This window comes from Candoia aspera, chromosome 3, assembly GCF_035149785.1.
Source record: "Candoia aspera isolate rCanAsp1 chromosome 3, rCanAsp1.hap2, whole genome shotgun sequence".
In the NCBI taxonomy this organism is placed as follows: Eukaryota; Metazoa; Chordata; class Lepidosauria; order Squamata; family Boidae; genus Candoia; species Candoia aspera.
This window is the reverse complement of record NC_086155.1, coordinates 69,228,594-69,254,020: the sequence shown is the minus strand read 5'-3', so window position 1 is coordinate 69,254,020 and position 25,427 is coordinate 69,228,594. Positions and strand designations below refer to the sequence as shown.

Below are 25,427 nucleotides of genomic sequence, written 5' to 3'. Positions count from 1 at the left end.
TGACTGTAGTTCAGATCACAAACTTCTTGCACAATTTAGGATCAGACTCAAGAGATTAGGGAAGACCCACAGATCAGCTAGATATGAGCTCACTAATATTCCTAAGGAATATGCAGTGGAGGTGAAGAATAGATTTAAGGGACTGGATTTAGTAGATAGGGTCCCGGAAGAACTATGGACAGAAGTCCGCAACATTGTTCAGGAGGCGGCAACAGAATACATCCCAAAGAAAGAGAAAACCAAGAAGGCAAAATGGCTGTCTGCTGAGACACTAGTAGTAGCCCAAGGAAGAAGGAAAGCAAAAGGCAACAGTGATAAGGGAAGATATGCCCAATTAAATGCAAAATTCCAGAGGTTAGCCAGAAGAGATAAGGAATTATTTTCACACAAGCAATGTGTGGAAGTGGAAGAAGACAATAGAATAGGAAGGACAAGAGACCTCTTCCAGAAAATTAGAAACATCGGATGTAAATTCTAGGCAAAAATGGGTATGATCAAAAACAAAGATGGCAAGGACCTAACAGAAGAAGAAGAGATCAAGAAAAGGTGGCAAGAATATACAGAAGACCTGTATAGGAAGGATAACAATATCAGGGATAGCTTTGACGGTGTGGTCAGTGAGCTAGAGCCAGACATCCTGAAGAGTGAGGTTGAATGGGCCTTAAGAAGCATTGCTAATAACAAGGCAGCAGGAGACGACGGCATCCCAGCTGAACTGTTCAAAATCTTGCAAGATGATGCTGTCAAGGTAATGCATGCTATATGCCAGCAAATTTGGAAGACACAAGAATGACCATCAGACTGGAAAAAATCAACTTATATCTCCATACCAAAAAAGGGAAACACTAAAGAATGTTCAAGCTATCGAACAGTGGCACTCATGTCACATGCCAGTAAGGTAATGCTCAAGATCCTGCAAGGTAGACTTCAGCAATTCATGGAGCGAGAATTGCCAGATGTACAAGCTGTGTTTAGAAAAGGCAGAGGAACTAGGGACCAAATTGCCAATATCTGCTGGATAATGGAAAAAGCCAGGTAGTTTCAGAAAAAGATCTATTTCTGTTTTATTGACTATTCTAAAGGCTTTGACTGTGTGAACCATAACAAATTGTGGCAAGTTCTTAGTGGTATGGAGATACCAAGTCATCTTGTCTGCCTCCTGAGGAATCTGTATAACGACCAAGTAGCAACAGAAGATGATGATGCTAGGGAGAGTGGAAGGCAAAAGGAAGAGGGGCCAACCAAGGGCAGGATGGATGGATGATATTCTAGAGCTGACAGACTCGTCCCTGGGGGTGCTGGGGGTGTTGACGACCGACAGGAAGCTCTGGCGTGGGCTGGTCCATGAAGTCACGAAGAGTCGGAAGTGACTGAACGAATGAACAACAATAGAGGGATATGGAGAATCTGATATTTCTGTGTTTCCCTGCAGTGGATGGCTCCTATTTGACTAGCCTAACTAAATATAATAAATATAGATATTGGTTCCATATTTTTTTGTCAATTCCCTTGACTATTTGATCATGTTGTACAGTGAGAATGTAGATGTTCTTTCAACAGGGTTAGCATAGGAAAGCAAGCTTCTTAACATTTGCTGTATTTTAAAACTACTTCTGTTTCTTCTCTTTTGTCCTTTATTTTGAATTTGGATATGATGATTGGCATAAAATTGTAACAGGCCCAAGAAATTAAGTCCCCATCACTTGCCTCAACGGCTTGAGTAATGCAATCTATTTGTGCAAGAGAATAGATAAGAGAAATATAAGCTATTTTTGATTTACAATAACAGGACGGTTGCTATCTTTCCCAGGCAGAAAAATGTCGTGGAGTTTTGGCCTTCTCTCAGACCAGAATTTTTTGTTTTTTGAAGTGGGAGCTGGTAGTAGAAACCTATCATCCAACTGAACTATCCGTAATTACACTTCTTCATGTGGAGGAACTTCCTTTGCACATACTGTGGGCTGTTGGTATGACACTGAAGTTAAGGTAATTATAGTTCACTCAGTGAAGCCAGTTGCAAGGTTCATTCGGCATACTAGCTTTTGTTTCATGTTCAATATGAATAGAAAAAGAAGAAGAATATTTTGGACTTTTTTTTTAAACATACTCAAATAGAAAATAGAACTCAGGAGTTAGAACATGAAGTAACATGTAAAGTTTGCTTTTCTCCTATTGTCACTTTTGGAGCTGAATCAACAGGATTATTGATACGTCTCTATGCCAACCACTGTGTGTTAAAAATGCACTTTTTTTGCAATTGCCGCAGTATTTGGAATCCATCAAGAATTGAAGATTTTTTAGACTCTGGTTGGCTGAAAGAATTCCCATACAAAACCAGGAAGCAAAATCTGATTTGCAGCCATGGACTGCAGATGTGTGTGGCTTGTCAACATTTGAATTAAGGTTTTATGGTTTATTGGGAAGAGAAATGGGCAAGGCATTAGACTTTTGAGCAATACAGCTGTGTGTATTTATACTTTCCTTTTGTTGATTAATTTAGCATAATAAAATTAATGAAACTAATATGGAAGCTGCACAGATCATAGAATTCAAATGCAACAGCTCTAGTTTTTTGTTCTTTTAACTTGTGTAAGTATGTTTGTTAGTAGAATGGCCCTATATGCCTGCCCCAACAAGTGACAACAACCAAATGACCTTGATTATTTGACTCTTGGAGTTAGCTAAATGACCATGGCTCTTAATAGGGCTCTTGGAGTTGGCTTGACTGGGGAATTAAAAACAAAACAGAACAAAACCTTTAAGAGGGTAATGGAGAAACACTTCATATATTTGCCAGGAAAGTTGCATGTATGTGTCTCTGTGATCATCAGGAAGTGTTTATCTATAACCTATGAAAAGTTCGGAAGGAAGGAAGGAAGGAGGGAAGGAAGAGCATCTTCCCACTTAGGTTCCACAGCAATTGGATTTGAGGCATACTAATGAGCAGTAGCACTGATAGTCTTATTTTTCATAAATGACATAGACTCAGGAATCCCTTCCCAGTTAGTAAAGCATGCGCTGCAGTTTGGTAAGTTGGTATTTGAATAAGTACCATTTTCCTAAATCAGTGAAGGTGTGTCACCCAAAACATTGTGGCATGTCACCCTTGACATGCATGTTATAGGTTCGCCATCACTGTCCTAAATCCTTTTGACTTTTCCTTTAATTTTTCAGTTGTGTTTATTTGTGAATGGGGCACTATACTATGCCCCCAACTTTCTCTTCTTGTTATATTTAGAGTATTATGGAATCTCAAGGCTGTTTCTTCTCCCTTTCTTCTGCCCTGTGTGAAGTACCTATTTTGGAATGAACATAATCCAAGGGCATGCCCTGAAGGCACATCAAATAGCAAGTTCTTTAACAAACCTGGTCTGGGTTTGACTGATTCTCTGACTGGAAATCTCAGAAAAACCAGATTGTGCTTTTTCACAGAAGGAAAGTCAGATCTCACTGTAATTCCTAACACTAGTAATAGCTTCTACTGAAGCTTCAGATTTCCATATCTATGTAAATCACTTGGATGTTCCTGAACAAAACAAGATGGTATTTGCATACCACAGCAAAAATAGTCAACCCAGCAACTGATTCTGGATTACATGAAAGGCTAAATATTTTAACCAGTCAATTATTTAATTAAAGTTATGCATAATTTGGAGATGCATGGCATGAGACGGCATATAGTTACTTTATATGAACACACATTAAGTGCTAAATCATTGTTATAGATATTGTGTCTTTTACAACTAAGCAAGGGGGAAATTCTGGAATTTGGAACCTCATGTGCCAAAATAGTTTGGCTGGCCCCAGGCGACTCCTATGTATTAGCGGGGACAATCCTTGGATGCTCCGCTTTAGATGATGAAATGCCTTCTGTGGAACTAAACACAGGCATTTGCCTTCTAGGTTGTTACAGGTGTTTGCTCTTGGCTGCAAAAACAAGGGTCTGGTGACATCTCTCACATTAACAAGTTTTTTGTGTGTGCCTTCGAGTCAGTTTTTCACCCTGGTGACTGCCTGGATCAGTCCCTCAGTTTTCTTGGCAGGTTTTTCAGAAGTGGTTTGCCATTCCCTGCTTCTTAGGGCTGACAGAGGGTGACTGGCCCAAGGTCACCCAGCTGGCTTTGTGCCTAAAACTAGAACTAGAACTCACATCCTCCCTGTTTCTAGCCGGATGTCTTAATCACTACACCAAATTGGCTCTCTATTAATCTTGGCAATTTGAAGATGTGTGGACTTCAACTCCCAGAATTCCCCAGCCAGCCATGGAATTCAGGGAATTCTGGGAGTTGAAGTCCACACATCTTCAAATCGCCAGGGTTTAGAAACACTGCTTTAGGGGGAAAGAGGAGCTATTGCTAATCAGAAGCGGCACGACTGGCTGCCAACCAAAGGTTTGGAGAATACAGGGAGGAAAATAAAGGGTGGAAAGGGGAGAATAATCTGCCGAGACTAGCCGCTGTTGAAAAAACAAGCTCCTCAAAACACTCCCTGAGAAGTTTATGCTCTCAAAAAACACCCCATCCGGAAACAGTCTGAGGATTCAAATGGAATGTGAAACTCGCAAAACTCTACAGAACTCGAATCAACTATGCCCGGGACGCGGGGAGGATGGAAATGAATCCTCCCCCTCGCTTCGTCCTCAGAGCTTCTTCGCCACCGGCATGACTCCCCTCCAGTGGATCGGATCTTCTGGATCTCTTGCTCTTATTCTGAAAGGAAAACTCCGCCAAGGATTCCAGGAAGACAGACCCTCCCTGCATTTTAAAGCGGAATCAGTGCCATCTCTTTCAGGGCAGTTGGAGGGACTAGGAAGAGCGTCGTTGCCGTTTCCCGGCTTCCGCGGCTATTCACAGCCCCGTGTCCAAGTCAGGATGAAGCTCCAGCGTAGCCACTCCTCCGTCAAAGAAAACTGGGGGCAAACGGTACAGTCCCTCCTCTGGAGTCCACACCCACCCATTCCCGTCTAGCTATCCTGTGACGGGCCGTATATCTGCTAGGATATCTCCTCTCTCTTTTTGCTCGGAACGGGAAGCCAGCGTCTGGGAAGGCATTGTGCCGGCGGATGGTTAAGCGCCACGACTTTGGGATGCGTGCCGTTCAGGAGCATTACGGCACCCATTCCTAGTTCCTTTGACTGTTCTCCGGCGGCGGCGGCGGCGGCGAAAAAGACGAGGAGCGTTTTGGGTCGTGGAGCCAGGAACAGCCATGGCCGAGCGCCGCGCCTTTGCTCAGAAGATCAGCAGGTAAAAGAGCCGGTGCGCGACGGGGAGGAGGCGCTGGCAACCTCGCAGGCTCCGTGGGGTTTGCCAATGAAAGAGCGCGAGTGGCTGGGCAGAGGCGCAAGGGGCCTAGCAGGGAGATGCCTTCCCGTCCCGTCCCGACTCGGAGCGGCGGCTTGCCGGCGTGCTGGATTTCGGAGACTTCGCGGGGGGAGGGCTGGAAATTGCGCCTATTGTGTGGGTTGCTTTGGGGTGTGCTGGGCAGCAGTCGCGCCATTCTGCCTTTCTGTGTACGTCGCCGTGCCAAAGGCAGGGTCCATCGCTTGCCGGGGTCTTCCGGGGCTCGTTGCGCTACGGCTGGGCGGCCGGCTACCCTGGGTGTTTGCTCCGGAGACCGATCGGATAGGCGTGAGTGTGATTTATGCAGCAGCAGAGTGCAGGCCATCGCGTGGGCGGTCGGATGCATTTTGTGCACAGGCTTATTCAGAAGCACGCTCCCTTGATATGACTTACTGTGTGGGGCTTGCTTGCTTGCCTATGCATGCATGCATGCATGCATGTGCTCCCTTCAGGCTAGAAATGCGTATTCTCTGTATGGGGCGCTACCTTTGAATTTGCAGAATTGCGTGTTGACGTCTGCTTCCCCCCTCCCCCCTTTTTTGTCCTCTGGCTTTATAGGTGGACGTATATTGTTATCCCTGTGATTTGCATATGGTTCACTTTCTGTGCTCTTGTGATGTTCCCTCTCTGACAGGGTGAGCTGGATTGTGGTTTTGCACTGATGTTTCGATGGATGGGTGTGGGTGTGTGTTATGCACTCGGCTTTGAAATGAGGGATGCTGCCTGTATTGTGTTAGAAGGAGAAATTGGGGACAGATGTCTTGTAATTTTTAGAAAACATGATCACGCTGTTTAATGTAGCATAGCAGCTCCCTCTAATTGTGTAGAACATTCTCTGACATTTTTGCTGTCTTGCTTGATGCTAGACTTGTTATGCTGTCCTCTGGTTGCATTGTCCCTTCCCTGAAGTTCTTTCTCCACAGCCTTTTCTCACTGAAATATGTGTGCCTGTGCACGTGGGTGTGGTGGGGGAAACCCAGGCTTCTAAATTCCAGTTTCTGTATAATCTGGTTTCCAAATTGATTGATAGATAGATAGATAGATAGATAGATAGATCGATCCTCTGATTTCAGAAGTATTATTTTTTCCTTCTGATTTTCTTTTATTACTATTGACCCATTCTTACATGTGAACGTTGGTGAAAAGAACTTTACGGGTTTTTCCAACATATCCTCTGAAAATAGCCACTGACACATTAATGAAGTTCACCTCAGCTTAGATATTGCCTCTGAAACTCTATAGAGATTTTCATCTGTGCTTTTAAAAAAGTTTTGGCATGAGATTAAGAACTCAAACTGTAATTTTACTGTAGATATCCTAGGAAGAGAGCCCTGTCTGTGGTAGCCAAAAAACAGGAATCTGGTAGCCCTTTTTCAGACTAACACATTTTATTAAAAGGCATCAGCTTCCATGAACTACAGTTCACTTTACCAGATGCACCGAGTGAGTAAATTAAATTGGGATGAGGTGGGGGAAACCACTCTGTCTCTTTTTTCCCTGCCTCGTCCCAATGTAAATCCTTCATTAGCTACTCCATGCATCTGATCTGTACTTCATGAAAGCTGATGTCTTTTAATACCACTTGTTAGCCTGAAAGGGGGCTACCAGATTCCTACTGTAGTCCTATGTAAGTTTATTCCTGCTGTGTTCAGTGAAACTTGCTATTTAGTTAGTAAATGTGTGTTAGGACTGGGGAGATTGTTAAGTGGGTTAGCAAGTATTCTAGCTTTCCTTACATGAAATCTGCTTATATCTTTACATTTGTGAGACTGGTTTTAAGGTCATGATCGTGTAAGTGATAATAATTCAAAACGAAATGTTTATTATTAAAATGCTGTCTCATCTGTCTTCTATGACACTGGATATGGGATCTGCAGCAAAATGTTGCAATGTGGAATGACCCATTCATCCAACCCCAGCCTCTAGGCAAGTGTTTCTCAACCTCTGCAAGTTTAAGATGTGTGGACTTCAACTCCCAGAATTCCCCAGCGAGCACTGCTGGGGAATTCTGGGAGTTGAAGTCCATACAACTTAAACTTGCCGAGGTTGAAAAACACTGCTCTAGGCTGTTTCATTCCAATCTTACTCTTCTTCTAACTTTATTCTTCAACAGACCCTCAGCATTCTGGGATGTTGAGGATGTTCAGTCACCTGTGGCTCATTTTGAGGGAGGAGTTGCCTCCTTTTTGTAGTTTTTTTCCCACTTATTAATATGTTTTTCATACTTCTTTAAATGTTGATTTTCACTCATCTATGCTGATATCTTAATTTGGGTTATTAGCATTCTCAAACTGTTAACTTTACTATTAAAGCAAGGAAAACAGCTTGAGAAACAGCGCGGTTTGTTTCATTACGACTAGACAAGAAGTTCAGTGGATTGTGCACCTGGGAGGAAGCCTAGTTAAGGTATGTTCCTTTATTCAAAGTAAGTTCCATTTAAATCAAAGAGACCCCAGATAAATGCATTCAAGTTTAGCTTAAGAATTTGCTTACATATCCATCCATCCTTCCAACTTCCACTCCCACCCCTATCTCACCATGCCAACAACTTTAATCTGGGAATTACATGTATTTAGAAGGGGAGCAGAATCGGGTAAGCGCCTTGAAATCAACAGGATTAACTTCTGAATATATCTAAAAAGGATGTGATACTTTTTCCCTGCTCTACCAACCAACAGTGGAGCTAAATAATCTCTTCCATTTGTAAAAACTGATCTTGTTGCACATCCATCCATCGATCCATCCATCCATCTTAACACAAGCTTTCTTTCATTTGATCAGAAAACCGTGTGATCAAGACATTTGGCTTTTGTTCTTCCTGCTGCTCTCAACTACTGGCTTCTTCAGATTGGTCAAATATTGGTTTAATTACAGCTGTTCAGAAGAAAAAATGTTATTTTCTTTCTCCTGAATGATAAGCACTAGTACTGTAGCAGTGAGAGAAGCTATTTACGGCAAATGAAAAATGGGGAAATCTCTCCTCAGAAGCATTATTGTGAAGTAAGAGAAAGGATATAGTTAATTACTATTGTTTGTTTTCTTTAAAAAAATTGCACTAGCAGCAAAAAACTAAATATGACAAGTATTTATCACATTGCAGGTGTGGGTTCAGGAGTAAACCCCCCAGTCATTTTTGGATCTTGCAACTATGTTTACTAAGTGAATGGTTATTTATTTATTTATTTAATTTATTTTCTATCCCGCCTTTATTATTTTTATAAATCACTCAAGGCAGCAAACATACCAAATACTCCTTCCTCCTCCTATTTTCCGCACAACAACAACCCTGTGAGGTGAGTTGGGCTGAAAGAGAGTGACTGGCCCAAGGTCACCCAGCCGGCTTTCATGCTCAAGGCTGGACTAGAACTCATAGACACCTGGTTTCTAGCCCATTGCCTTAACCACTAGACCAAACTAGCTATTATGGGGTATATCGGATTAGCATTATTTATCTTTGGCAAATCAGTCTCCATTTCATTAGATGTAATTTTGTCTATGAAGCAGACTTCATTTTGTAATGTAATATATTAGTTTTTAAAGTATTACACTAGGGTTTTTCAAACTGTTCCATGGAACCCTAGGATCCCTCAAGAATCTGATGAAGTTCTGTGAGAGACTTAAAGGCAAAAAGGAAGGAAGGAAGGAAGGAAGGAAGGAAAGTTCACTCAAACACAGACAATTACTAGAGCTCCACCTCTTGATCAAGAGATCCAGGTTTGTTTGTTTTTTTAAGTAACAAATTCCATGGCCTGATAAAGTTTGAAAAGCCCTGGTTTAGGAAATGCTTTATTGTCGTTCCATGAATGATACTTTTCAGACATTGCAAAGTTAACCAAATTACCATGGAAAAGACTTAGCATATGACTGACATGATTGCCAGTTGGTTTTGCTTCTAATTTTAAACCAAGTGTAATGGTCTGGAAGCTATAGTTTGTTTAAGAATAAACAGAGAAGTGAAATAGACCTTATCCTGTCTTATTTTAAGTTATGGTAGGATAAATTAAGGACAGGCAACCATTTTAGTTCTAGTAAACACATTTGGAATTATAAGAGTAGGTTTTATGTATACATATACTCAACATAGCTACAAATAAAAAACAAACAAACCCCAACTGCTCTCTCCACCCAATCCCCCCAGAAACATTTCTACCACATGGATTTTTCTGGGTCTCTTTTTCTGGAAAAAATGGGCACATTTACTAATGAAGCACTGGATTGAAGCCATGCATCATTTTTGTTTCCAGAATGCTGTGTGAGGCCCCAGAGGCATTCCTGATAATAAAAATTATGGTGGTTATAAAAGCAATTGTGGCTTGTAGCATACTGGTATGATAGTGTTCTTATTTTTAATAAAAAGGATTTAAAACAAATGAAGTCAGATGGAGTAGAGGGTCAGCCACCAAGGGAGGCACCCATGTCCCACTGATGTCAAAGCATACCACCTTGTCTACCTGCCTAGTTGCCTGATTTTGTATGTTAATGGAAAAATTATTAGTTTAAAATTTAAAGCAGTTGAGTTTTCATTTTTGAATCTGAAAACAGAGTATCTTCTCTCTGGAGTTACGTTAGAAGAGAGAATAGAAGGGAAAACCAAACAATCGGTGATCCAATGTCAACATTTGATTAAAGGACTTTTAATACAGGATACACTATGTTAGTAATTTTATATATGTATTTCCTAATAATAAGATCGTTCACAATCTCTTTAACCTTCTTATTAAAGGCTTACAATGGAGGCCAATTGCAAAGTTCCTTAGGAACAATAATTTACGTTCTCATGTATGTTACTTATCATGATTTCAGAGAAGCACTGAGCAGACGATATGTACATATTGGGGAGAAAAAAGATGAAAAGGCGTTCTTTGTAATTCTTCCTTTTCCTGAAGCTAAAAAACCCTGCTTTGTTAGTTGGGAAATCTTTCAGAACAGCGTGTAGTATGAGGTGGGGTCTTTAATGGAAAATGGGCATTAACACTTGGGGGGGAGGTTAGTCTGTTGCCTGACTTTTATGAACAGAAAAACAAATACAGTAGCCAAACTTGATTCAATTGCATGTGTTTCTTTTCAGTCATACCTTAGAATTACACTCTGTCAACACTATTCCTATGTTTTTGTAACAAAATAAAGTTTGGCAATGAGTATTTTCTTTCCCTCTTAACTGTACGCATTCTGGAAAGTTTTATGTGAACTCATGTCTAAATGTAATCACTATTCAATGCACTTTTCCCCCTTCAGAGGACTAGATTGGCCATGGACTCTGTAAACATTGTTCAGGAATCGCATGCAGATCTGCAAAGGGAATTAGATTAACTTCACCCAGCCATGTTGGCTGAACATTCTGAAAGCTGTAGTCTTCTGCACTTGGAATGCACCATTTTAGCTATTCTAGAATAATATTTTCTGTATGAGCAATGCACCACAGTTGGTGAAGGCCTATCACTAAATATGCAAATGAGCACAATTCAAATTAGCATATTTATCCCAATATACGTAGTCAGCACACAGGTATTTGCATGCAATACACAAGTATTCCAGTGCATGCAAGGAAACTAAGAGCTTTGATGTGTGGGGAAAAATTATTATGTTGGAAACAAGGTCAGGCAATAGACAGTAAAAGATTAAAAGATATGAAACTGCCAAAATTGCCTGAAGTGGAACATTCTCTGTGGAAAATTTTGATCCCAGAAAATTTTCCAGCCCACATCTCTGAAATGACAAAAACATCAGCTCCTGCTTTATTCAAGGTGTCCAACTACAGATGTTGCTTTAAAATAGATTGGAATCTCTTCCCTCAGTATCTTGTCTAATTAAATACTTTTGGTCCCTAGGGAAGACTATTTATTAAACAGTTAGAAACACACAGTTTTGGAAACCAAGATAAGTTTTTAAAATCGTTCATCTAAACACAGTATTTCAGATTTCCTTTATGTATAAACAACTACCCCATTTCACAAACTCTTATGTTATCTTTGTATAAAATTGTATAAAACTGAACTTTTTCTAAAATCCAGTTCTAATGGATTTTCCCAATTGTTCAGAAATTACTCAAAATATAGACCAAGAACTTTTATCATGCATTTTTTACTTCTGCTAAAAAGAGTTTATCACTCTTGGATACTCAGTCAGCTGATCTTTTTCTTCAGAGCTGTCAGATGTTTCCTCCACATTTTATTCTTTAGAAGCTTATTTTTCAGCTTTTGATGGAATAATGTGGGCATTTTTGTAATCAACTTCAGTTTCTAGAGTTATTTGGGAACAACTAATTAGAGTGTCTTCTGACTGCCTTTTGCTCAAGGAGTCTGATTCACAGCCTCCCTGCTTAGAAAGCCTTGAATTCTGCTATTGATAAGAAATTCTACATTGCAAAGTTTATTAATTAAAAAATGGTGAAGATTGATGGATCATTATCAGATATTTTAATGTCAAAGAGCCCAGTTTGATTAATTGCTTAAAAAATAGAAAGGCAGAAGTAGTTGAATTGGACCAGAAATAACTATTATTTTTGTGTTGTTGTTGTTGTTGTTAGATTTAATATCGCTGCTCTACTCCAAAAGACTCTGGATAGCTTTCATGTTGTGCTATCCTTGAAGCCATTACACTAAACCAAACAAGTTGTCAGTGTGTAGTTTGTGGTTGCATCCTGACAACAGTTGTTAAGCAAGCTCCAGAGATTTCATTTTTCAACTGTCAGGAATAAATATTTGCATCCCACTGAAAAATAATTTCCAAGTGCTTTTAAGGCATATAGTCTTTTTGCTGCTATAAGATTGGCTTAAATCTTAGTTTCTGTTTATAAGGAACTTTTTGTAGAGCATAGGTCTAGTCTCCAATTTTAAATGAGTATCTGGAAAAAGTTGCAATACAGTACTGCATTCTCAAAATCAGTACCAAATATTGAATTTACTATCAGCTGCTTGTTTTTTTTTTCCGTGTCAGAAGCAGCTACCAAGGCACTTCTGTATTGAAAGGATTTGCTGGTAATGTCACCGTTGCCTGGGGGATGCCCAAGGGGGCTTCTTTCATGTCCCTGTTATTTTCCCACCAAAGTGGTACCTATTCATCTACTTGCATTTGCATGCTTTCGAACTACTAGGTTAGCAGGAGCTGGGACAAATTGATGGGAGCTCAGTCCGTCACGCAGCTTGTGCTCTCGGATTTCGAACTGCCGAGCTGCCGACTTTAATGGTCCTCTGACTCAGCATCTTAACCACTGAGCCACCGCGGCCCCTAGCTGCTTATGGTAATGGAGGTAAGATAGATAAGAAAGGTGTTTTTAATGCACCAGAATATGAATTGCTTGGCCATCTATGTTTAAGACACAGAAGTCAGTGGAAGTAGTGGCAGAGGGTTAGAAGACTGGGAGGAACAAGGAGAGACTGTTATCATCTTTCATACTGGAGGAAACAGAAGTGAGAAATAGCCATAGATGAGGTGCATAGTGGATTGGAAAGGATTTGCCCCAAACAAGCTGTGACATTTCCCTTACGGATATTAGCCTGTGAGTTAATTTCCTGGACATTAGCCTGCAAGTTCATTTCCTGGTCTTATGGATTGCAGGGTTAGCCTGAAAGATACAGTAGCAAAGCATAGGGCACCTTTTAGGATGGAGTTAGACCAGCAGTTGGCCTGCTGATAATGAGTGGACAATGGTGTGATTAATTACTGTCTTTCAGATTATTGGATTATAGTTCAGCTAAATGAAAGTCGAAAGAATGTCTGGGAGCTCTCATTATGAAATAGAAGTGTGCCTTTATTCCTGGAGTGGGTAATACTCTGTATTGCTCTATTTGTTCTTGGAAGGCCTGAATGTTCAGGAATAATGAAGATATTTTTGAAATTGCTTGATTAGTGGGTATTGTATTGTATGCCTGGGAAAATGGTATGAGATCAAACCTGGAGCTTTTGGTAGAAGGTCCTAAAGGAATAGGAGGGAAAGTGAGTTAAAATTCAATGAAACAAACAGGAAATGTTTTGCATGGAAGTAGAGGAAAATGTCAAGGAAATACAGTTGAACCTACTCATTCTTAGGCTGAGTTACAGTGATGGAGGTGAAGAAGATATTTTTCTCCACTACCATTCCCTCGAAGTTGTCCAGTGAACTTTTCTGAAAGGCCTTTTAACTTTTGCATCTGGGGATGACATACAGGGATCCTGGATGACATGTCATGACTGCTTTACTACGTATTTTAATGTTCCTTTTCATCATGATGCTCTTCTGCAGTGTTTGAAATTAGTATACATTGGTACTGGTTCCATGAGCACTTACATAGGTAGCTATTTTCCAAAGTTAGTGCAGAGATGTCCAGGGCATATTATCTGCTAAAACAAGTAAAACCCTGTGTGAGATTATTTAAAGATTTGGAGTGCGCAGTAAATTGATTATGTGTGAATCCCTGAATCCTTTTTTTAGCAAACCTGAGACAAGGTAAGTGCTAGCTTTGGATCTGACTTTGGAAATGGACAGGATGAGATATAATTAATTGAGGTCCATCCGTATAAAACAGAAACATTTTGGGGTCGTTCCTAGTTTAGATGAATGGTACTCAGGCTGTCTTGAAAGATGTATTTCTCCTGCTACTGTTTCAAAGCTTGTCAGTACTTGTGAACCTATTGCCATTCCCCTTTCATCTGCACTGATTTCCAGTTCATTTTGAAAACTGGTTTACAATGCTGTTTTGTTCCTTTAAGTTTTTACCACTTGGGAGCTAATGGAATATACTTATCCTTGCCCTAGGTAATCTTCTTCAACCAGAGTATACTCTAGGCTTGAACTTGCAGAATTTCCCAGCAAGCACAGCGATTGCTAAGAATTTTAAGGGCAAATCAAAATGTGTGTGAGATGGGCGGCCATATAAATGTGAACAATTGAATGAATGAATGAATGAATGAATGAATGAATGAATCTGGAGGGCATAAGAATTGGGGAAAGTGTCATGCGCTGCCTCCCCTTGAATAACATTCAGACACTGGTTTGCGAATCAGGCTCTGGTTTATTGCAGGGCAGGTACAGCGTTGGTAGAAAAAAGCTGAGAGTGACAGGAGCGCGCCGGTGCGGGGTTTAAATACCCCGCGCCGGTCAGCGCCCCCTCGCTCACGGTCACGTCACCCCCCTTTGTCCCATGCGTTGACCTGCCGGTGGGTGAGGGTTTCCGGGATCGCCCATCATCAGGTTTCCATTCTTCTGCTGATTGCTTTCAGCTGGGCGATCCCCGTTGTATTGCCGCTGATGGTTTGGGTGGCTCCGTGATTCATTTGGCTATTGTTTGTTAGCCGTTAGTCGTTGTAGGTTGATGGCTACTTAACTTGTACCCCTTCACCTATTTCCTTGTCATTGTCATGTGTGCCATTGCGCTGATGACTTTAGCTCAACGGCACTCATGACATACTGCCCCCTTTTCGAATAGTGTTCTCCCCCGGGTTTCTGGGTTTTCCCCGTGGAGCTGTCAAAACGCCACATTTTTTTTTTTTTTTTTTTTCAAAGTTCCCGCCGGAGTAGTTGTCGCCCCTCCCTTTGCTCCTCCCTCTACCACGTGCCTTCCCAGGGTGTGTCCATGGTGCGCATGCTCGGGTTCTGACCTGGCGTGCGCATGCTCCAACCACACCCTGTTTGTTTGGCTCAGTTCGGCGAGGCGAGAGGCGTGGCTGGTCGGGTGCTTCTCAGCTCCAGGTAGGGCCCTTCTTTTCTTATTTAGAGTGCGTCGCCTTTGTTGTGTCTCCTGGGCGTTGCCCCCAGGTTGCCCTGTTGACTTGCTTGCCACTCCCCCGCGGCCGGGGGGCGGGGGGAGGGTGCTGGCGATCGTTTGTCACCACCCCGTGGGCCCGGGGCGGGGGGAGTGAGTCCCGGGGGGGGGGGAAGGTCCACCCAAGTCGCGGGCTTGGGGGGGGCCCTTTCCCTTGGGGCACGGGTGGCGGGGGGGGCTGCGGGGGGGGGGTTTGGTTTTGCTGACCTTGGTTGCGGTTTGTCGGGGTATGCCCGGTGAAATGCTCTGGTCAGGTCAGGCGCGTTAACGTTGTTCGCCGCCACCCATTCCGGGTGGGGGAAGTGTTTCCACCTGACCAGATAGTGTAGAGTTCCTCGTTGCTTGCGGGAGTCGAGGATGTCCCTTATCTCGAAGTGGTGTTGCCCGTCGATCATTAGCGGTGCGGGCTGTGGCGTGCTTGGGTGCCATCGGGAGGTGGTTGCCGGTTTTAGGAGGCTGGTGTGGAACACCGGGTGGAGTCTCCGGAGGTTGTGTGGCAGGTCCAGGCGTATTGCTACCGGGTTCACTATTTGCGTGACTCGGAACGGCCCGATGTACTTAGGCCCCAGTTTTTTCGAGGGTTGGGTTGACTTTAGGAACTTGGTGGATAGATAGGCCATATCCCCCGCCTGGAACGTCGGTTGTTGGCGCCGGTGCTTGTCGGCCTGCTCTTTGTAAGCAGCCTGTGCCTCCTTCAGCGCCGCCGTGATTACTGGCCATGCTTCCGCGATCTTCCGTCCCCAGTCGCTGGCGTCCACCTGGGGTTCCGGGGGTTGAGGTAGCTCCGGTATGGGGACGAAGTCGCGCCCCGAGACTACTTCGAACGGAGTTTTCCCCGTGCTCGTGTGGACGGCGTTGTTGTATGCGACTTCGGCGAACGGGAGCAGTTCAGCCCAGTCGTCTTGGTGGTAGTTCGTATATGATCGTATAAATTGCTCTAAGGTGGCATTAAGAACCTCAGTGGCTCCGTCCGTCTGAGGATGCCAAGCCGTAGATAGGGCCTGTTGGGTCCCCGTCAGCTTCAGGAAGGCCCGCCAGAATTTGGAGGTGAACTGTGTGCCCCTGTCGGTCACCACACGTGCGGGACATCCGTGTAGCCTGTACACGTGGATGAGGAAGAGTTTGGCTAGCTGTTGTGAGGATGGGACCGACGTGCAGGGGATGAAGTGGGCCTGCTTTGAGAAGTAGTCCTTCACCACCCAAATGGCCGTTTTCTTCTGGCTGGGTGGGAGGTCCACTATAAAATCCATAGAGATTTCCTCCCATGGGCGGGAGGGTTCTGCCACCCGTTGCAATAGCCCCGCGGGTTTGCCTGGTGCCCGTTTGGCCCTAGCGCACGTTGGGCAGGACGCCACGTAGGTTTTTACGTCTCGCCTGAGCGCGGGCCACCAGAATTGGCGCCGTGTTAGGTGTAGGGTCTTGAGGAACCCAAAGTGTCCCGCTTGCTTGGCGTCGTGTGACCTATGCAAGATCGCCTGGCGTTGCGAGTCCGGGACGTAGATTCTGCCTTCCCCCCATGCCAGGTCTTGCGCCATCGTTACCTTGTCGGGGTTCGCCAGGAACCAGGGGTCGGTTTTGAGGGCGGCGGCGAGGTCCGTGCGCATTCCCCCTGGTAGTTGCGGTTGGCTTCTTTCCGTCGCCGGTTGTCCCGCCGTCGGCTGCGCCGTAGCGTCGAGCTGCCTCCGTGCGCCGCTTCGGGTGGTCACGGCCATCCCCAGTTGCGAGGCGGATAGGACCGTCCCAATGGTGTCTGGGGCGGGCTCTTCGTCTTGGGGCAGTCGGGAGAGGGCGTCGGCCAGGAAGTTCTTCTTGCCCGGCATGAACTTCAGCTGGAAATCAAAGCGGCTGAAGAATTGGGCCCATCGGACCTGTTTTGGGCTAAGGCGTCTAGGCGTTCGTAGGGCCTCGAGGTTCCGGTGGTCCGTCCAGACCTCGAATGGTTGGGTGGCTCCCTCGAGTAGGTGTCGCCATGTCTCTAGTGCCGATTTCACCGCGAAGGCTTCTTTCTCCCAGACGTGCCATCGCCTCTCTGTCTCGGAGAACTTCCTTGACAGGTAGGCGCATGGTTTCAGGAGCCCCGTGGAGTCTTTCTGTAGCAGGATGGCTCCCAGGGAGAAGTCTGAGGCGTCGGCTTGGACCACGAACGGCCGTTCTGGGTCCGGGTGCGCGAGGATTGGCTCCGTAGTGAACAGCGCTTTCAGCTTGTCGAATGCGGTCTGGCACGCGGGAGTCCAATTCAGCACTGTGCCTGGGTTCTTGGCGCGTCGGGTGTCCCCCACCCCTTTGGTTTTGAGGAGGTCCGTTAAGGGGAGGGCTATCTCAGCGAACCCCCGGGCGAATGACCTGTAGAAATTCGCGAATCCCAGGAAGCTCTGTAGTTGCCGTCTGTTGCGGGGCCGCTCCCAGTTTAGCACCGCTTCGACTTTTGCGGGGTCCATTTCGATGCCGTCCCCGGAGATTCGATACCCCAAATAGTCTAGGCGCTCTTTGTGAAACTCGCACTTTGTAGGCTTCGCATAGAGCTGCGCCCTTCTGAGCTTGTCGAGGACTTGCCTGACTAAGGTTACGTGTTCCTCGTGTGTTTTTGTGTAAATAAGGACGTCGTCGATGTAGACCAGGACCCCTTTAAACAGGTGTTCATGCAGTACCTCATTGATGAGCTGCATGAACACCCCAGGGGCCCCCGCGAGTCCGAAGGGCAGTACCTTGTACTGGAAAGCGCCTAGGGGGCAGTTAAAGGCCGTCTTCCATTCGTCCCCCTCCCTGATTCGGATGCGATAGTACGCCTCGCGAAGGTCCAATTTGGAAAAGACTTTGCCCGTGGACAGGTGGGCGAGCATGTCCTTCACCAGGGGTAAGGGGTATTTGTTGGACAGGGAAGCCGCGTTTAGGCCCCGGTAGTCGGTGCAGAGCCGTAGGGTCCCGTCTTTCTTCTCCCGGAATAAGACGGGGGCTCCGACCGGTGAGCATGCTGGCTCTATGAATCCCCTGTCTAGGTTTTTATCGATGAACTCCCGGAGGGTTGCCATCTCCTTCGGGGTCATCGAATAGATTTTTGGTCGAGGTAAGGGGACGTCGGGCAGTAGGTCGATCCGGCAATCCGTCTTGCGGTGGGGGGGTAGTTGGTCCGCCTCTGCCTCTCCGAAGACCTCGGAGAAGTCGGCGTATTGTTCTGGTAGGTCTGCTGTGGTAGCGGCGTTGTCTTGTGTGGTCGCCTCCGCTCGTCCTACCGTGGGGTTGCTTTTGCCAGCTGGTACTGGTGCTCGATACTCGCCGTCGCCGAATGTGAAGGTGCGGGTCGCCCAGTTGATCCGCGGGTTGTTTTTCGCGAGCCATGGCATCCCCAGGACTGCAATGGGCCGTCCGATGTGTGTGACTACGAACGATGTGCGCTCAGTGTGAGTGCCCATTTGCAGGGTGACCGGCTCGGTTTGTAGCGTGGCTGGTTTCCCTCCCGCTGTAGAGCCGTCCAGCTGGTGGAATGCCAGCGGCGTGGGGAGGGGGAAGCAGCGGAGGTCGAGTTTGGCGACTAGGTCGGGGTGGATGAGGTTTTTTGAGCACCCCGAGTCCACTAGTGCCGCGGCCGTGGTGGCTCCGTTGCCGGTAGAGAGTTGAATTGCTGCCAATATTACGGAGCTTTTGTCGTTTCGTTGAGGTGGTCCGCGTTGCTGTCCCACCGCCTGCCTCGCCACGCGTCTCAGGGCAGGCGGGGAGCATTTCCCGCCGGCTGGTCGGGGTCGGTATTGTCCTCTTCCCCCCAGTAGGCGTCCCAGCCCTCTTTCGGTGTCGCTGTGGCCACGGTCATTCGGCGGTGAGGCGGCGGCCCCGGGTTGGGTGGTTTGGGGCTAATTTTCGGGGTGGGCTTGGGCGCGCTGGTCGGCGGTCGGTTGGCGAAGCAATCCGCCGTCTTGTGCCCTAATTTGCCACACCTCCCGCAGGGCTCCCGGTTGAACTTCTTTTTAGGGTATATGGGGCCGGCCATCCCCCCGTGTGGTGCGGGTACCTTTTTCCCGGCATCGTTTGTGTCTTCCGTGGTTGTCATGAGGAAGGTGCGGTGCGCGTGTTCGGCTTTCCCCGCGAGGTGGATCCACCCGTGTAACGTTTCTGGGTCGTCGCGGTAGAGGGCCCATTGGAGAACGTCGCGGTTGAGCCCCCTTTTGAAGATTTCCAGCAGGGTGGTCTCGGACCAGTCGCTGACCTTCCCCGCGAGGGCTTTGAACTCCAGGGCGTAGTCAGGGACCGTGCGGGTGCCCTGTTTAAGTCTTTGGAGTGCGCTTTTCGCCCGCACTTTGGCTAGGGGGTCTTCGAAGTAGTCTTTCATCTCTTTGATGAAAGCAGGGAAGGTGGCGAGGGCGGGGGAGCTGGACTCGTACAGTTGGACGTACCAGTCCGCCGCCCTGTCTTGGAGTTTGATCGCCACGGCGGCGATCTTGTCGGCCTCGGAGTCATAGGAGTGTCCGTGCCTCCCCATGAACTCCCTAGCGTTGGTCACAAAAAACGAGAGTTTTGTGGGGGTCCCATCGAAGAAGATGGGGAAGTCCTTTGGGGCCCGGGCGTTTTGTGCGGCCCCGCCTCTCGCTTCTCGGGGTGTGGTGTCGGCCGCCTGTGCCGTCTGCTGGCCCTCCGCTGGCCCGTGTGGGTTCGATGCTTCGCTCGGGGTGTGGGCTTGTGCGGGGACGTCGTTGGGTGGCGCGGGGGGCATAAGCGCCTGGAGCATGGTCCGGAGTTCCGTCAGCTGAGCCCGCATGGCCGCGAGTTCAGCTCGTGCCTCCTCGTCCACAGCCCGCGCCGCCGCTGGGGCCGGTTCCGTTGGCGCGTCCTCGGGGGTGGGTTGCCGGCGGGGTTCATCGTCCCTCTGCCGCGGGTCCGCTTCCTCTGCCGTCTGATGGGTGTCTCCGTCGTCCTCCTCCGTGTTGAGCGCCGTGGGGCTGTCGCTCCACGCCCGTTGCTGGGGTGCGATGTGGGGCGCGGGGTCCTCCGCTGGTTTCGGAAGTCGTGCTGCTCCCTCCCGCGGTCGGGTTGCCTCCGTCGCCATCTCCCCTTGGGGTTGGAGCTGAGGCTCGGGTCGGGTGGGGTGGGCGTCCATGGCTCCGGGAGTCCGCGGTGCCTCTGGCCTTGGTCGGTCCTCCTCTGTCTCTTGCCGCGCGGCTCGCCCTCCTTGCCCGCGCCATTCCGGCCTCATCTTGCTGGTCTTCTCGCCGTCTACTCCTCCCGCGGCTCGTTGTCGTCCGGTGGGGCTCGGCGAGGCTGAGTTTATGACTCTCAGCTTTATGTCATGCGCTGCCTCCCCTTGAATAACATTCAGACACTGGTTTGCGAATCAGGCTCTGGTTTATTGCAGGGCAGGTACAGCGTTGGTAGAAAAAAGCTGAGAGTGACAGGAGCGCGCCGGTGCGGGGTTTAAATACCCCGCGCCGGTCAGCGCCCCCTCGCTCACGGTCACGTCACCCCCCTTTGTCCCATGCGTTGACCTGCAGGTGGGTGAGGGTTTCCGGGATCGCCCATCATCAGGTTTCCATTCTTCTGCTGATTGCTTTCAGCTGGGCGATCCCCGTTGTATTGCCGCTGATGGTTTGGGTGGCTCCGTGATTCATTTGGCTATTGTTTGTTAGCCGTTAGTCGTTGTAGGTTGATGGCTACTTAACTTGTACCCCTTCACCTATTTCCTTGTCATTGTCATGTGTGCCATTGCGCTGATGACTTTAGCTCAACGGCACTCATGACAGAAAGCTACCCTAAGGTCATTTTCAAGGAGAACTCCTCTCTCTATATTCCTTCTTTCTGAACTTTGGAGAGGTCCCTAGGGGAGCACTCTCTAGCTTTTCACTATGCTGCTTCTACACTGTATCTTTGCTGTTTTATATTATACTGTATGTTTATATTTTGCAATTTTTAAAAAGGTTTTTCTTAGACTTAATTGCATTATGGTTCTTTTTAAAAATAACTATGCTCTTAATGGAATTTATTTGATAACTGTCTCTTGTATATACATATAAAAGTGATATGCCAGTTTTATATAATAATTACTAATTTGGACATCCAGTATGCTTTGAGCGAGGGAAAAGGGATTTAAAATGTGACAATGGCAATTCTGTGTTGCTGCAAGAATATGTCCATGAAGTTACCAGAAGTCAAACTAATCTTGAAGAAGGTGTGTCGTCCCCATCCATCCCCCCCCCGCTTTTTAAAAATCAGATTGAGCAGATTTCTTGGAAAGATAAAGATTCATTGCTGTCTGACAACCAACAAGTGTAGCTAAATGTCCTGATATAATGCACAGATGGAATTTTAGAAAGATGGGTCTAGTTGATTTTAGATCTGCAGTCAGAGGATTATCTTCCTGGAACAGTCACTGCTTCTCCATGCCTGACTCCTATGCTGTTCCATTGTCTCTTAAGAACAGAACTGCATGTGTTAATCATTCCTTGATAATGTTCTGATTTTCTTTTAGGATCCTGTGATTTCATACTTAGATCTGAGCAGAGAGTTACACACACACACACACTTGGAGTTGGTTTGTTTGTTTTTCATTTTCAGTTTGTCAGTTGTGTCTGTTCTTTGGCTATTGATGTATATGCATGCTTTACTTCTTCTTTGGCTATGGCAACATATGGAGGTGTTCCTTGCTAGAAACTTAAGTTACTGCAGAATATTGCTGCTGGAATTTTAAAGGGAGTAAAGTTTTGGACTTACATAACCCTTTGTTATATCAGTTCCACTGGAAGCAAATAATAGGCAATTTGTGAGTGCAATTCAAGATGTTTTGATTATCTCAAATCCCCATATGGTTTGGTGTTTTTGTTACTACCTTTCCACGCTCAAGGTCACCAAAAGTATATGCATTGCTATTAAAGCTTTATGCTTATTTTTCCTTCTCTGAGTAGTTTCTTTGATAAAAGGAATTTCAGCTGGGGAACCAGACCTAATTGCTGGAAGAGTTGGAACTCACATGAGAATTAGATAATGTCATAAAAGTTTAGCAGTTAGCAAAAACTCCCAAAGCATTACGGACAAGCTTCCTTGCATTCATATCCTAAATACACATGTTCAGGAGGGTTTCACTGGTTTTAAACAAAAGTTATACCCAAGTAAAATACTGTATTCGATAAGTTGAAGGAAGACTATAGAAAAAAGTGATTGGTTGTGCCATTGCTTAGGTCATAATACCCAAATATTCTGAAATACTCCCCTCTGCAGAGCTTCAGAAGTAGTATGTTGGCATCATGGCAGAATCTGTGACTCATTCAGCACCCCCCTATTTTTTGACTTGGTTGTGCTAATATAGGGAAACAGGTGGCATTTGAGGATTTTTCTTGTGTTCTGTTCAGTTCTGGCTATATAGGGAGAGCAGATATTTTCCTAGCTCCCTAAATGGGGGCAAAGATTCCCAAGCAGAAATGGGGTACCTAACTCTCATTAGCTTTATACTGGGATTTGCTTGAAGATCCTGGATGAACACTGTGTGTTGTGTAGGATAGTGCTTCCCTGCAGTAGACACACAATTGTCAAAAAATAGGTGGGTGCTGAATGAGTCACAGATTCTGCCATGATGCCAACATACTACTTCTGAAGAAACCCACTCATGGGCCATGATGATAATTCTACTTCTGACGAAACCCACTCATGGGCCATGATAATAATTTGTCTCCTTACTGAATGGCTGCAGGCTGCCTTTGAAACTAGTTATTATAGCTTATAATCACTGACAGAACAAAGTCTACTTTCAGTTGAGCCTTTTTTCTGGTATTTTATGGACATGTGCTTGTAAGATTCTTTGAGCAACATAGAACTGTTTTGCCATCACCTTCTTTTCAGATATTTTTTCAACTTCCCAGTTTAGTTTACAGTTCTAGGATATCCTTATGGTCACCTATCATGTACCAAGCAGATTTTATTTTATGTAGCTTTTCAAGATCAGCAAGCTTGGCTAGCTGAGATTAGCTCTCATAGACTCATCATCATCTTCATCTTCATTATCCAAAATTACTATTTTTATGGCAAGGATAAAAGGGGGTAACACATTTATACATGATAAACCTTTGTATGTTTCTTCCAATGTCTGATGTATTACCTAGTTGGAATCCTTACAAACCCTTGTAAGGTGTGTCGGGTTTCGGATGACAAGACGGGCCAACACAAGATGGCCTATATTCACAAAGGGCATTATACTATGATACAGTTTGTTTATGTGCTTTGCAAACTATGTTGTGTTGCTTAGCTGGGAGGCATGGCTAATACTAAGGGAGAGAAAGAGGACATTCTAAAAGATATAGACAGTCTTGAGTAATGGGCTGAAATGAATAGCATGGAATAAGAAAAAAATGTAATGTTGTGCATCTGGGTAGGTAAGATGAAAGGCATAAAGTGGGAGAGACCTTGCTTGACAGTAGTATAGGTGAAAGGGATCTGGATGCCCTTGTCAGCCACAAGTTAAACATGAGTTAGCAGTGTGATGCAGCTGCTAAAAAGGAAAAGACCATCTTGGGGTATATTAAGAGGAACACAAAGTCATTATCATAAGAAATAATTATTCCATTCTACTCTGCTCTTGTCAGACTCTACTTGAATACTGTGTCAATTCTGGGCCCCACAGTTCAAAAAGGAATTTAGTCCAGTGTTGTCTTATATTTTTTAAAGACTTATTTGTGTAATTTAAAGCTGATAGTTCAAAAACATTCAATTACAAATAGGATTCCACAACAAAATGTTGCAGTGTGGAATCCTTCTGAGGTTTTCAGACACTCTTTTCTATTTCCTTTTCAGTAATTTTTTTCCCTTCCCAGCCAAGAGTGGACTTATCTTGGATTCCTCTCTGATTCTATCCCACTCCCTCTTTCAACCATCGTTCTAGAGGGGGGTTGTTTTGCTTCCTTTGTTTTGTACTTCGCAAACATTGAGCTACCCTGAAGCCTGTTAGTGTGTCCCCCTTGTCCAGGGGTGGTACTTTTTTTAGCTACTTAAGGACTGTTCCTCAGAAATTTTTATGTTGTTATGTAAACATACATCCTCTTGAATATCATATGGTCCAATACATACTGCAGCTAAATGCTGTCCTGTTCACTCCATCAGCCAATTGAGCTTCTCTTTCCCATCTCCTTTGTTCCATTCTAACTCTTCCCTTTTTGTTTTTATTTTCCCTTCTGCATTTATAGAAGCACTGTAACTGGATCACAGGAAGCAATACTTCCATTGTTCTCCATGCTGGATTCACCACACTTGGAGTATTGTGTCCTGTTCTGGGTACCACACCTTATAGGGGAAATGGTGAAGGTGGAGTCGGTTCAGAAAAGGGCTGCCAAAATGGTGAGGGGGCTAGAAACCAAATCCTGAGAGGAAGTGTTGAAGGATCTGGGTATATTTATCCTATAGAAGACATGACTGCAATGAGATATGGTAGCAGTCCTCAAATATCTGAAGGGTAGTCATATAGAAGAAGGAGTAGACCAGAACCAATGGGTTAAAATGACAAGACAGTAGGTTCAGGCTAGACAACAGATGTCATGAGCACTGATGGTGAGCAGGAGGGGGCCCCTATCCAGGGGGGAAAACGCATGCGTAGTAGTGAGGAGTTGAGCAGTCATTCAAAGAGACACAGAACAGACCCGCCTTGACTCTGGGGGTTTATCTGTCTGGGTTTTATCACGCTTCTTCAGTTTGTTAGGATTTTCTGTCTAACGTAGCAGTAATAAAAACACTAGAGACCTATTCCTCGTCTCAGCGTGGTTCCTGACTGTTAGGACAGGAGGAATAGTTAATATCTAAAAGACTGTATGAGCGGTCAGCTAATGGAACTGGCTGCCACATTAAATGGTAAATTCTCCTTCTGTACAGGACTTCAAATAAAGGGTGGATGGTCATCTGTCAGACATGCTCTAGTGGATCCTGTGATGAGCACAGGGCTGGAGTACGTTCAGACTGTATGATTTTATTTGTGAGCCTAGCCACGTTTGGCTTATTTAACAAATTGTAACTAAACAAATCATGACTTGATTTGAAGATTGAACCAGTCAGAAAATATTATATTCATGAAAGACCTGAGATTTGAGCTGAGGATTTTCTGATTCCTAGTTCATTCTCATAACCATTCTACCACAGTTCTCTGTACTTTGTAAAATTCCCCCTTTAACAGCATGTAAATTAGTGGCCATCAACCTCTTCTGTGGCAGTGGCGTTCATAAGGGTGAATATTGTATTGTCTGAAGTATTTTTATCCTCTGAATCTTCTGTCAATCAGTTTCATGGGAAGACCTCAAGTTCTAGGGTTATGATCATATTTCTTCCTCTTATAGTTTGTCTCCTAAATTCATTCTTCTATGCCCCCTTTTTGGCAAACAATCAACTCCATTGC

The 25,427-nt window shown here is 45.3% G+C and overlaps 1 protein-coding gene across 1 annotated transcript in view; it reads left to right on the top strand.

Moving 5' to 3' along the window:
- The first annotated feature begins 5,130 nt into the window (after positions 1 to 5,130).
- Positions 5,131 to 25,427, top strand: part of DOCK7 (dedicator of cytokinesis 7) — a 149,851-nt gene continuing 129,554 nt past the window's right edge. Inside the window, exon 1 of the mRNA XM_063298047.1 lies at positions 5,131 to 5,243. Within this exon, the coding sequence (XP_063154117.1) occupies positions 5,206 to 5,243 (38 nt within the window). The 5' untranslated portion in view covers positions 5,131 to 5,205. The remainder of the gene's footprint in view (positions 5,244 to 25,427) is intronic.